Below are 14,043 nucleotides of genomic sequence, written 5' to 3' on the forward strand. Positions count from 1 at the left end.
TGAGTACCTTTGAGTACCTACTGAAACCTACAAGAGTACAAGTTAACTTTCACTTTTTGTTGAATAATGCGGACCAATAACTATATTATCTTATCGTTGATGTTCGCTAGACGGCCAATCGTAGTAATTTAAAAACATTGGTTAACGTTGAACATTTTCAGTGACCTTTCTCTTACCATTTTAGTTCCTCATTACTCTTGCCACGTACAAACGTCTCCGAGAGGATTTCTTTACCAATAAATATTGTGTAGTAAAATGTTTTAAACAAGAATAAAACATAAAAAGAATATTAAAAATGGGCATGGAAAAACATAATTATAAGGTAGTAAGAACTATTTCTAATTAATTTTACTTTCATTCAAATTATATTAAATTAATGTTTATTTTACAGAATGAGGAACTCTCAGAGTATCTGTATCCTCCAGAAATACTACAAAAATTGGATTTTAACAAAAGTCCAGCAGTATTTAAGCCAAAAATAAGTGCTTCTAATCCAGGCGAGGAATGGATGGTGGTGAGACCTTTACAAAGATCAGATTATGATAAAGGTTTCTTGCAATTACTCAGTCAGTTAACCAGTACTGGTAATATCACAAGAAAACAGTTTGATGGTAAGTCAATGAATTATTATCTATATATATAAAACTCAAAGGTGACTGATATAGTGATCTATCAACGCACAGCCCAAACCACTGGACATATCGGGCTGAAATTTGGCCTGCAGGTAGATGTCATAACGTAGGCATCCCCTAAGAAAGGATTTTAGAAAATTCATCCCCTAAAGGGGTAAAATAGGGGATGAAAACTTATACCATGAAAATTTATCTTTTCCACGCAAGCGAAGCTGTAGGCAACAGCTAGTATATTATAATTTACATTGTTGTATTGAACATGCTCTAAAATTTGTACAGAATCCTTAAATTCTTCCCTCTGTTGTAAATTCATTTATTTGTTTGTTTACATGTAAATATATATTTATTGTAATTGTTAAGAATATTTAAATTATACATAAAATAATTGCTATATTCTATGAGAAGTTTGTAAAAATTTATAAATTATTAAATTATAGATCTATAAAATTATTATGCTAATTAATGAAGCATGGCCGAAATTATATAAAAACATAATTTGAAACTAATGAGGTTTAAATGGCAGAAAGACCTGTTTGCAAAATATGTGTGGATAATCAAGACTTGTGACCTTGCCACACCTGTTGACCAATAATGGCATTCCAATGTCTGCAAATAATGCTTTACATGTTCTGTTATAGATTTAGTAGCAGAGCAATATGAGTTATTTACTTGGCATATGATTTTAGCTGTGCAAATTATAGTTTTAATAAAATGTTATTTAATGTATGTTGTATTGTAAGACTTATGTTTTAAGAAGTTGAATCTAAATAATGAATAAATAGATTTAAAATAAAAATATAATTTTTCTAAAGTATATGGAGTATATCCACTTATCCAGGTTTCTGTTGGTATTCATACTGACATTCCAAAAATACACATTTTATAAGTCTGAATATTTTGATAGGTAATTTGATTTGACTTTTTCCATCACCTGAAATGATGATAAATTATACATATTTATTTTAGAACGATTCACACAAATGAAGATGTCTGGTGGATATTATGTCACAGTCATTGAAGATAAGAGGATTTCAAAAATAATAAGTGCAGCCACTCTTACAGTTGAACAGAAATTTATTCACAATTGCTCCCTAGTAAGTGTTCAGAGGTTCTTTTTTTCATACTTACACAAGTTTTCTGTGAATTCTTTACTATGTACTATTTTAAGTACATATATGCAGAAATATCTCATTGTCTGTTTGTTACACTTTCACACTTAAACCAGTAAACCAATTTTGATGAAATTAGAAAAAGAGATAGACTTATACCTTCACAGGATTACATCAAGTGTAGATTAATTTAGTTTTGATAATCTGGACTCAATAATTTACTCAAGGCTTGTTTTAGAAAGTGTTTTTGATTGTAATTCTAATGCAATTTAACATTAATGTTTTATAAGCTGTGTATGAATTACATAACTATATGGATTACATTTTATTTACAGAGAGGCCGCTTGGAAGATGTTGTTGTTAATGACACATACAGAGGCAAGCAATTGGGAAAGCTGTAAGTGTATTCATCTCTCTGAATTAAAATAATTTTTATTCGTTTTATTTGCATTAACAAACACATACAATGAATAAATAGATCGAGATTGATTTTATTCATTTACGAAGTTTTAGTTAAACATTATCAAATCCATCCAATATAATTCTATGAATGTTGTTAGCAATATGATTTTACTCTCCTCACCTGCTAACGGATGATTCTCTTATTATAAACATCATTATCGTGATTGGGTCTGTTTGATTAATTATGACTTCCAATAAGAATCGAGGGTGTAATTGATAAAATTAATGAGTAAATGATCATAGCTAATTTATTGTTTGAACATTCTTTGAGGCAACATATAAAATCTGGGCTTGACCTGGCACATACCTTCTAATGTGTACTATATTCATATTGTAAATTATAATGCTTTATTTTTCAGAATAGTTGTGACAGTTTCACTGCTAGCTCAAGAGCTTGGCTGCTACAAAATGTCATTGGACTGCAAAGATAAGCTCATCAAGTTTTATGAGACACTGGGCTACAAGATGGAACCTGGAAATTCTAATGCTATGAACATGAGGTGAGTTAACATGTGATTATGATGTTTTATTTTTCATTATAAGGGCATTTTCAGTTTCATTTTACTTATACTTTGTAGCTGACCCACTGAAGTTGTTCTGTCAACATACCATTATCACTTACGGTACCTGATATACGGTGATACGGCAATGAAAAAATGACGACCACAGGTCCTCAGACCTATCGAAAATACATATAAAAAATAAAAAAAATTGGTCAAGCCAATTCTGTGTAGTGGAGTTGGCTACCAACTTATTGATATAAATTAATACTTAAAAATGAGATGGTTTGTTCATTAGAGTTTAATTTTACATGAGAAAGGGAGAAATATCATTTACATTAGCATGCTTCACTTTCAAACAGAGTTGTAATATTTAATTTAATTATATTTTTTCAGGTTCGAAGAGCCATCCTGACAATTAGCCGCTGAGTCATCCGACTTGCGCTCTAAGCTGTAAGCACTTATAGCAGCCGAGCGGACGTCGCAACACCACAAACGGGTCCTATACCATTATCTGTTACTCCCATGGTCGTTCTGTTATATTCAATGTGATTGTGATTACAAAATAAACCATATTATAATAGTTAGCAATAAAATATTAAACCATTTTTGTGTTTGTTGTGATTTCTGCTTTGTTGTTTTGTGTTTACGGTCGCAGGGTCAATTTGTTTATCCATCAAAAATTGTATTTTACATAGTGGCACTTTTTGTATGTAAAATTTGCGTTTGATGGGGTGGTAAATTGATTTTGGATGTCTCGGCACATAATTATAATTTTAGTTGTAAGTTTTTACTGCTCAATGTTTAAAAATGTTTGTTTATCGGATTTATTTGCGCTAAAATCCAGCTATGTCTGCTTCGCTTTTGTAACTAAATACATATAATTTGTTCATAAGCCTTAATACTAACACTCATTTATTAAATGTTGCTTTTGAAAAAGGTGTTTTATTCATAAAATAAAAGTTGAAAATTTTAAAAACTTTTTTATTTACAAGAAGTGTAAATACGTATAGATATCGCATATTATAATAATAGACTTGATTACGAAACATTCATTACAATACCGATTCGTTGGCATGGATAATATTCTACGAAAGTCTAATCGCACTTAATGTTCTGCAATCATTATTAATAGCTATATACAATTATGGCGGTGGAATGCGACGAATATTATCCATGAGCCTTACTTACTATACGCTCCAGTCACAAACACCAAATATATCAAATTGTCAATTATTATTCAAAAATTACAAAGAAAACATAGAAGCTGAATTCGCAATAGTGACATCTCACTCTTACATTTAGGACTTGAACGATAAGGCATATCATATTTATGTAGTTCCACGTTTTTCATTTTACTCAGTCTTCATTTACACTAATATGCTTTGGTGTTAATTTTATACCATGTATTTGACAGACAATTTGTATTTTTTATAAATATTTAATCAGAGGGATGCTAATTACTATTAAATATTGTAAAGTCTAGCTAGAATTATTCGTGGACACTATAGTTAATTATTTAAACTAGATTTTCCTAACTGAAAGATAAATAAGCTACCCAACAATTTTGATGAGTTCTACCTAAAATCTAAATAAGATGTAACATTTCTTCATCACCAGTATACAATAATAAGCTTGATTTTTGTTTATTTTCACAGGTAAAGTGTGGCGATTAGGTACTTAAATTAAATAATGGTGATAACTTTTTCTTAATTTAGTCAATATGTCTGCTGTATATAAAATTTTGTAATTATGAAAATAAATCAATTAAAAATAATTTTATGAATATATTTATTTATTGATGCACAGCACAAACCCACAGTGGAAGGTAGCATTAATATTATGTACATTTAAAAGCGGTGAAGCTTGTAGCAATCATCAGTATCCTTTAGGGAAATTCTCAAAATAAGCTATTCATGCCTATATTAGGCTTAGTCTTATTTACATAGCTCACAATATTACCAAACTGGCAATTATAGTCTCACTTGAGCGCCTACATTTGGTGCTTTAGTTTTATATTACTTGATCCCTATTTACCATCAGACATCTTGCAGCTTTCATATTGCAAAAGTTATAAAAATAAAGGCTATAATTAATGTCCCAAGCTATATCTTTATACCAGATTTGCACATTTTTATGGTTGGTAATATAAATCTTTACTCCTTTTACAAATTTCTTAGACCCATAAGCGTTTTTACGGAAAAGATTTGACCGCCATACTATATTTTGTGGAAAGCTACAGGAATAGCAAATGCGGGTTTTAATTCCAAGCCTTTCAAGCTATTAAAAATATGATAAAAGCAAAGGAGAAATTACACATACTATTTTTACGAATTTTAACTATTTGCTATTAAACTATTAAAACAAACGAAATGATTTATTATCTATATTCATCGATTAAAGTAAATTTTATATCAATGTGTTATCATATCAGCGATAAAGTTGATAAAATAAATGTTAACAATTTAATTGTAACAAGACGTTATTTACATAACAAATCAATTAAAATATATTTTTTTTATTTTAGATTAACAAAATTCTAAAGCCAGTTTAGATGTACTTACTATAAAATTTAATTTTAATGAAAAGCTGAATGTATACTGTCCCGTGGTTTTAAATTTAAATCCTTATTTATCTAACCCATCTCAAGAATTTATAAAAAGTTAATCTAAATAATATCGGAATTTGTTTAATATAAATATATTTTTACATTTAACTTATGAATTTAATCTGTTAGGAAAGATATCAAATGATTAAAATCAAATTTTTGATAAACTATGAATGATAATAATAATTAATAAGTACTTGACATAGCAATGATGGAATGGAAAACGCGTGAAGAATTTATATTTCATAGGTAATAGAAATTATATCGTGATACAGTAATAAATTTATTTAACATAATATATATTATTTTCATAGTAGGAATATTCGATACTTCAATATTATCATTATAAAAATAAATTCGTAATAATAGGTAAATAAAAATAGCTGAACATTTTCGAAAAGGAAACATTTACATTTGGAAAAATATAACAAAGCACAGCACAATTTAGAATTTAATAACTATTTTAAATGACACATAATATAAAATTTTTGTATTTCTCGCGCTGTCAATGTAAAAAATAGAAAAGCTTGACTTTAATAAACCATTGACGTAGCGCAACTTAACTTACAATCACAATGGTCGTCAAAAAATGTCCGAACGGCGTTGTACATAACGTTCATTCAATTTAACACCTTCATGCATGGAAGGAATGAATAAAATTGATTGTATACGTTCATTAAAAAACTCTGCCTAATATACACGTAGGCAGAGTTTTGATTTGGACATTTTTTGGTGCGTTAAGTTGTTTATTATACGTCAATGCCTTAATTCTTAAACATAATAAACGCTGACGGTTTAGTCAAGGGTCATGCGAATACAAACTGCGGAGAATTCGATCTTTCGTATATTACGACGGCCGCTGTCACGTAAGCTGGCCAATTATATCAACACAATTTTTATTAGAGTTCATGAAAATTTCGTTTCACTGTGTTCAATTAGGTCCGGTAGCTAAAAGGGTGGGGTTGGGGTGGTTATTTTGGTTCCTAGTTTCATGGGCCCTTGCCCACGTGCGTTCCGCCTTGCTTCCATTTCGCGTTGTCGCTGTAGCTTCCTTTCTTCGCGTTTGCGACGCATTTCATCCATTTTGGAGGCGTTGTTTTCTGTAATTTTCGTTACCTTTTTTATTATGAAACGAAGAGACATGGAAAGGAGATAAAAAATCGATTATTAACACACACTGTTTGATGGGTGAATGAAAGGGTTTATCTGGTCTTAAAAAAAATTTAGATTTATTATTTAGCGCATAGCGCACCTAAAATTTCATCATTCCTTTATCTTCCTATTTTGAAGGTAAAGGAATGATGAAATTGAAGTGAAAGATAAGCTAAACAGAACACTCAACACACCCACCTGTGAAACTGGCTGGCAACAATTCAATCAATTTATCAAAAAACTTAAGGTGGCAAGGATGGAACGAAGTTCTATGAGAGAAATAGATACAGATACTTTCGAAACACGCGATAAGGAACTTCTTTCCAACAAAAAAAAATTAAAGAGAAGTATTGACACTGGCCACCAACACTCAAACCAAAAAAAAAACCACTATATTAAAATATTATGTATAATTCCGGATATATCCAAATAGTATATTACCTATCATTATTGTTATTTATGTTATCTGATTATTGGAAAATTTGACGGCGTTAGTACAGCGACGAATTCGCGTGCAAAACAACGAAACAACGAAAAATCTGTCAGTAGTGTGGCAGGATTTCGCATATGATATGTCTCACTCTAGCACATAGATAGATGAAATAGTTGCGTCCTTGTCAGTATTGTTTCGCAAGGAACTGCGAAATGGCCATTACACAGACGCATTGCGAAAAAGTTGCGAAAACATTGCTGTGTACTAACGTTCCGCAGATATTTCGCTACGAAGTAGTTTCGCAGAGATTCGCTGCCGCACGCGAATGCGTAGGTGTACTAACGGCGAAAATCTATGTGATAATATGATGTAATTTAAATATAATATGATTGTATTGCAATACATGCATAAGGTTGCTAATATGTAAAAAATTAAAAATGTATGCAATAAATCATTTGAATTTGAAAAAAAAAAAGCAAAATCACCATCAGCGTTCTCCTCGATGGGCTCGAACTCGCCGTCCTCCCAGCCGCCGAGCGAGTCGTTGCTGTTCTGTAGCGCGGCGGGCCGGTGCTCGAGCCGCGGCGTGTTGCGCACGAACGTCGCGTTCGCGTTCAGTACCGGCTGGCTCCAGTCCGAGTTGTTCCACGTTTCCGACGGGCTCGCTAGTTCCGCTTCTGCCGCCTGTTGTAAAAGGTGACGAGTTTTTACACGCTTTATATTAGCTTCACCTGTATGTTTGTTTGTTTGTAACCGACTTTTTTGGGCGCTGAAGAGCAAGCTGAAGAGTTTGTTTGAAACGCGCTAATCTCAGGCACTACTGGTCCGATTTGAAAAATTCTTTCGGTGTTAGATAGCCCATTTATCGAGGATATCATTATATCATCACAGCTAGTAAATTATAATTGTGTAATAATTTCTTGTTCAATATTTTAAATAACACGATAAATAATTGCATACCTACAGAAGTGGTTGTTTAAACATAATTTTGAGGTTATTTAATAACACACTTCGTATCTGCATGAAACTTGACACAAATACATTACACTTTAGTCTTAATTACCACACACGCTACTTAACAGCACGAGTAAAACCACAGTCTCCAGCTAGTATAGTATATACTTACAGGTTGTTCCTGCAGTTCGCCCCACTCCTCGTTATCCCAGTCGTCTTCGCACAGCGCCGCCAACCCGCCGGTGCCTTGAGCACTGCTCGCGCCTGATTTACCGCTGCCTCCTGTTGTACCTGATGGAATAAAAATAATATACAATAAGTTTAAATAAATCATATTAGAAATAAAAAAGGGCGTGTGTACCGAGTACACGTGTCAGATCATATTTCTAGCTATGTATATTTTTCTATCCTGCTAATCTTGCACATATTGTTTAAACAAAAGATTGTTATATTTTTACCATCAGAATATTTGAACGTTTTATCTAAATAAGGAACGTGCTGTATATAATACGACCAAAACCGATTGCTAAAGGTACTTATTTGAATATAATTTAAAATTACCCGCACTAGAGTCGATTTCGCCCCACGCAGTCATGTCCCAATGTTCGGGATCATAGTCGGACGCGGATTCGCTGTGTTCCAGTGACGTCATCGATGTCACAGACGATGTAGTTGTCGACATACTACTTGACGATGGTTGTTCTGTAAAAATACACGAATGGTTAATAATTTGAGCTAAAACATTTACTTCTATTTCTGAATTTAGAAAAATGAGCAATGTTTTTACACCTCAAATAGTACTTATAAGTATAGTACTTTAACCCAGTCTAAGTTTGCTATATCGTTTATATATAAACATATATGTAATTACTAGACAATTAGATAGAAAACTAAAAAAATTGGGATTCTAGATATTAAAAACTGCCCGTGGTAAAGTGTGAGAGAAAGAGTCATCTTGAAATAAGTATTGCTAAGTGACTTAGGTTTACCGTACGTACATTTCCATGAACCAAAAAAAAAATAACCTAAAAGGTCCAAAACCTAAAACAAACGCTAAACTATAGTCTATATATGTTAAATAGTTAAGAATCTCACCCAGCGAGCCCGGTTTAGAGAGCGCCGATTTAGTCGGATGCTGCACTTTAGCTGTATCGGAGTGCGAGCGGTAGAATTTGGCGGTAACCGCTGTGACTGCCCAGCCCGCCCACGTGGCCGCCGCGTTGCTAAGCGACGGCGTCGCTGTGTGCACGTCCGCCTCTGTTGATGTTATTATATATGATTAACGATGGTTTTTAAATGGCGTAATTCGTGTCGGAAGCCAATACTATGTTTTGGTCGCAGACCTAGTTCAGTAAGTAACGATAGTTTTTAACTTTTATATGAATGTTTTATGTAAGAGGAAGGCTTGTTTAAGCAGGTGTTTTAGGGTAGGGGTTCGTTTTTCGAGTGTATGTGGTAATAGAGGGAGGGGGATATGATAATTTTCTCCAGATTGTGTAATGATCAGCTTCTACTGGAATATTGGAATTATATAATTATTCTACACAATTGCCGTATGGATATTATATAAGTGCATTAAGTAATATTTCATAATTCTATGAAAAGAATACACTCAAATATTTAGTGAATAACAAAATTATCAACATACCCATTCCTTCTTTAAGGCTAGGATCCTCTGAAACTTTTTCTAATTTACCAAGAAAACCTTTGATAGTCCTAAAAGCTGCATCACGAACCTTCAAAGAATATTTATTTTTCAGAATATCATACACATAAACTTATAGAAAATAACACAAAACATTTAAATTTATAAAAAAACTGACCTGTTTTTCTGGATCAGCAGTAAGTGGACATAAAGCTGGCAACACTCTGTTAGCGACTTCAGATAAAAGGAAGTATTGTTGTGTTGCCGCCAAAGCAAGCACACCCGCTTGTCTCGCTGGCGGGAAAGAATCCCGGGTTGCCCGCACGAAGGCAGATACTAATACTTTTTGCCGAATTTGCGGGTGCAAATGGGCCGCTATTTTACCTAAACATACTGTTGTGTTCGTTCTGAAAATGGAAACATGAAAAATTTTACTTCAGAAAAACAGCAGAGTTTTGTAATTTTTATTTGCCTGGCGCATGCTGAGACAATGCCAAAAAGGCTTGGTATTTCAATTCAATAAAAATAAAATTTTAAATAAATTATTTTCACAATTTTAAAAAGGCAAAACATGGAAAAAAAAAATTCCCAGCTGTATACTTATTAAAAATTCATCTTACCTAATACCACCTTGGTCATCCTTAGATTGTAGTCTAGCAAAATGTCTAAGTACTTCTACATTCAAATTGTTATAATTAAGTTTTGGAGCTAAATGAACTATCGATTTTACAGTTTGCTCTCTTATAACAGCATTCGTATCCAAAAACCCATGAATGACTTGTGGAAAGATTTGGTCATTTACCTGAAATTTTAAAGTACAAAAGTAGGAAATGACATAGATCTTAATCACTATATAGTACAAAACAAAGTCGCTTTCCGCCGTCGGTGTTTCTCTATGAATAAGTCTTTAAAATTATGCACAGATTTCGACGCAGTTTTTTTTTTAAAGATGAGTGGTTCAAGAAGCGGTTTTTTTTTATATAATTGGTTAAGTATTTGACAACGCTGGCGAATCTGCGGGCGGAAAGCTAGTAATATAAAATAAAAACATGATAAATAACTTACGGTAGAATTTTGAAGGTGCAAAATAAACTGATCAAGTTGTTGCAACAGTCTTGACCGTGTAGTTCGATCATTGGACGCAAAAAGTTTCACTACACACGGCACAATCTGTTTTTGATATTCCGCATCTTCCAGAAGCTTTCCTAACTGAAATTAAATGTTTAGACAGATATATTCAAATAAATATTTCATATTTTAACAATTATTTTAGACAAATAGAAATAAAAGAGCGTGTGTGTCGAGCACACGTGTCAGAAGTGAAACTTCTTTGTCAAGATTCAAAGATACCAAAATCGACGCTTTACTCCATAACGTGACGGTATTGCCATGACGCGACCTTGAAATTTAACTCTCAACGCGCCTAAAGAAGTTTCGCTTAAAGAAATAGTTTTAGTAAATGATGAATTAAAGAAAAACAGGGATCTTAAACTTTATTGTACTATTTAATTTTAATAAAATACAAACAGATAATATTTAGGCTGTTCTTTAATAGAATACCTTAAACATTGGACCCAATACAGCAGAGCCAGCATCACCGTAATGGAATGCAGTCATCAATTGAGGCAGAATCTTATGAACACACACAGCCTCTGGAAAACTGTCCAGATGACTGCCGAGCGTTGAGAAAAACCTCCCCTTCTCAGCCTTATCTTTAATTTGTATTTCTTCTAAGAATAACATTGTATCTATCAAATCGTTTTTGAAATAGCCTCCTATTTTACGACACCTGAAATAAAGACGACCTTGTATTTGGGTAACACATTCATTATGGAAAACAATTTAAATAGCCTTCAATGAAAAATGTGTTATTGTAACGTTTTATCAAGTTTTATGAGCAGTCAATAATTTTATTAATGTCTAAGTGACTAAAATTATGAATTTCATAACAAGCTATTTAACAAGAAATGTATGAACATAATAAGCAGTTTTTATATAGTACTAACAGTCCACCCCGGCTTCGCCCGTGGTACATATTTACGTTTTCTCTACAAAAGAACCATCCTCGTACTTAAAGGAATATAATAAAAAAAGAATTATCGAAATCGGTACACCCGTTCTCGCGTTATGCCGTGACCAAGGAAAACGGGTATCATTTTTTATATATATAGTTAAGCATACCTTGTAATAATATCAGCTGGATTTGGCCTTGAAGCAGGATTTGCACTTACTAATTCACAATATAATGTGCATAGCTGTTTTGGAATTTTATCAACACATTTGAGTGATGGTTGATTTTTTAGTGGACCATTGTATGCCTCCCAAATGAGACAGCCCAGACCCCACATATCAGAAGAACTGTGGAAAAGAACAAGGTTTAAACATGTAGTAAATATTATGGAAATACAACCAGTATTGAACATATTTAACTGTTTAATTTGATCAGAAATTAAGATAAATAACTGGTCTAGAAAAGAGATATATAGTGATGAAGCATGAAATAATAGTAATACACGTTCTCTGAGGTATCAATGTTAGGCTCAACTCAAACTAACACAGACTCGCAGCGACGCGGCGCTTTTTTCCGCCTAGATCATATTATTTATTCATATCTTTGGACTATTATTTAAGTGCAAATTTGTGCTATGTAAGTATGAAAAAGGGTGTTGATGCGCATATTTGATATTGGTAGCTAAGCTGGAGTTTAATGAGTTCGTAAAACATGACACCTTGCGTCACTTTGATTCTGCCAGTGTAAGTTGAGCCTTTGATAGCCCATTTATCGAGGAAGGCTTTATAGGGTGTAATGGTTAGATATAAAAATTCCATTATTATATTTTATCTGTAATTGTTACAGAATAATCGCCTGTACACATTTAACACATCATGACACTGAGAACAATGAGCAATGAACAATGAACAACTGAGAGCAGAGCAATGCAAGTAAAACTATGGAGTTTTTATAATATTCAGATAAATATATATTATAAAATTCATTCATAACAATAGAAAAGTTGCAAAAAGCATGGTTAATAAACATGTAAATCTTTGTAATATCTAAATTCATACACTCCTGATATAAAGACTGAAATAGTTCATCCAATTGAATTATAATTATGATAACTGGCAAGTGACACAGTTTTATCAATTATTTTTATGACCAACCAATTGGCAGAAAGGCAAATTGTTTTATGTATCAATTTAGTTGTACCCATTAGGAAATTCTGTTTGCACAATAATAATAGTGGCAATGAGAATTGGCATCAATTTATTACTATGAAAAATTTATATGTGAGAAAGTATAATGGCCTCATTGAGAAAGAGCCTCATCCTTTTTATGAAGTTGGTTAAAAATAATTTAGATATTGTCTCTTAAAAAAAATAACTTACCATTTAGTAACTGCCTTAATTTTAGTAGGATCATTTTTCTCTGGTGGATCGTAAATTTCCAATGCTGGTAGTATTTTAATTGGTATAATGTTAGCACCTTCCTGTCCATGGCTTGTTATAAATTCGAAACCACCCAATTTCCATTCCTCAGCCGCAGTTACAAACACAGAGTATAAACATACATTGTTATGTTTGATATTGCCGTCATTATTGAAAAATGATAATGCTCTCTGGAACAACGTCACAATTTTTTTTAAAAACAATATTACCGTAGCTATGCCATGCCTTCTTCATTGTAGTTAAATATGGTTAAATGCATGAATAATGAGAATAGATAGAGAAAATCATTAAAGTTATATTGCTTCAAAACATAAAAACATTGGATATATGCTGTAAGTGTTGAACATGATGAAATTGTGCTACTTACAGTAATTTGAAAAATTCCCCACGATAGAAATAGTTCTCGTTGTTGTCCCTCCAGTTTCATTTCTTCTATATGAGTTGCTAAAGGCTGAACATATTCAGTTGCAACATACAAAAATTTATCTGTTTCACAGCTATCTAAGTAATGTAATAGACTGGGATGCCTTATAGTCTTCAGACGTTTTAATGACGCCTTAGCTATATCAAATAATGTTTCAGAATGCTTTTGAACATCGAATAGGAATATAGACACTTCATCTTGAGTTCCCCTCTTCTTTCCTTTGTGTAATGTCCATACACTTTTATCGTCAAGCCCCGTAACAGGGTCCCCAATTTCGTAAGGAAAATCCTTTGTAGGATCTCTCGAGAAAAATGACCACATATTGTTTGATTATTAAAATCTCAGTTGAATACTTATTTACAAATCTTGTGCATATTTTATGCGGTTTTTAATTTGATGTCTTTATAACACACATCAATTGTTTGTCGAGATTTACTTAGTAGGCTGACTTTCCTTCCAAAGGGTAATGATAAATGCAAATATTACAATTTATACAAAACAATAATTGATGAAAATATTATTCACGACAGCAAATAGCAATAGAAGTCGAAATCTTGCAATAATTGTGAATTGTCAATTGACACAATGGTGACACATAGTAAATAAAAATCTGACATATGTAACAGATATCAAAAATAATCTATACATCTGAAACAGAATACAAAGTGTCAATA

General features: G+C 32.4%; 2 protein-coding genes across 2 annotated transcripts; one reads left to right on the plus strand and one right to left on the minus strand.

The window, feature by feature from the left end:
- Positions 1–8: 8 nt before the first annotated feature.
- Positions 9–3,642, plus strand: Gnpnat (glucosamine 6-phosphate N-acetyltransferase). The gene is made up of 6 exons (XM_090112540.1): positions 9–322; positions 392–611; positions 1,599–1,726; positions 2,077–2,138; positions 2,563–2,703; positions 3,100–3,642. The coding sequence occupies exons 1-6, from the start codon at positions 296–298 to the stop codon at positions 3,116–3,118; spliced, it is 597 nt and encodes a 198-aa protein (XP_089968666.1). The 5' UTR covers positions 9–295; the 3' UTR covers positions 3,119–3,642.
- Positions 3,643–3,673: 31 nt separating this feature from the next.
- yata (N-terminal kinase-like protein yata) lies at positions 3,674–13,924 on the minus strand. The gene is made up of 13 exons (XM_090112539.1): positions 13,313–13,924; positions 12,886–13,115; positions 11,677–11,853; positions 11,056–11,284; positions 10,561–10,704; positions 10,116–10,297; positions 9,674–9,902; positions 9,499–9,586; positions 8,946–9,107; positions 8,412–8,552; positions 8,023–8,141; positions 7,382–7,580; positions 3,674–6,411 (listed from the first exon to the last, which is right to left on the minus strand). Exons 1-13 carry the CDS (start codon positions 13,688–13,690, stop codon positions 6,260–6,262), a joined length of 2,430 nt encoding a protein of 809 aa, XP_089968665.1. The 5' UTR covers positions 13,691–13,924; the 3' UTR covers positions 3,674–6,259.
- Positions 13,925–14,043: the final 119 nt, after the last annotated feature.

This window comes from Colias eurytheme, chromosome 18, assembly GCF_061535395.1.
Source record: "Colias eurytheme isolate Ceu_HAF_F1 chromosome 18, ilColEury1 Martin Lab GWU primary, whole genome shotgun sequence".
Classification (NCBI taxonomy): Eukaryota; Metazoa; Arthropoda; class Insecta; order Lepidoptera; family Pieridae; genus Colias; species Colias eurytheme.

Bases quoted from the DNA above. Each gene is read 5' to 3' on its own strand.
- Gnpnat (XM_090112540.1), top strand. From the start codon at position 296: ATGGGCATGGAAAAACATAATTATAAG. The intron at 612-1,598 runs GTAAGTCAATGA...TATTTATTTTAG, and splicing joins CACAAGAAAACAGTTTGATG to AACGATTCACACAAATGAAG. The intron at 1,727-2,076 runs GTAAGTGTTCAG...TTTTATTTACAG, and splicing joins TTATTCACAATTGCTCCCTA to AGAGGCCGCTTGGAAGATGT.
- yata (XM_090112539.1), bottom strand. From the start codon at position 13,690: ATGTGGTCATTTTTCTCGAGAGATCCTACAAAGGATTTTCCTTACGAA. The intron at 11,285-11,676 runs GTATGCTTAACT...TCTTTATTTCAG, and splicing joins CCAGCTGATATTATTACAAG to GTGTCGTAAAATAGGAGGCT. The intron at 8,553-8,945 runs GTGAGATTCTTA...GTATTTTTACAG, and splicing joins CTCTAAACCGGGCTCGCTGG to AACAACCATCGTCAAGTAGT.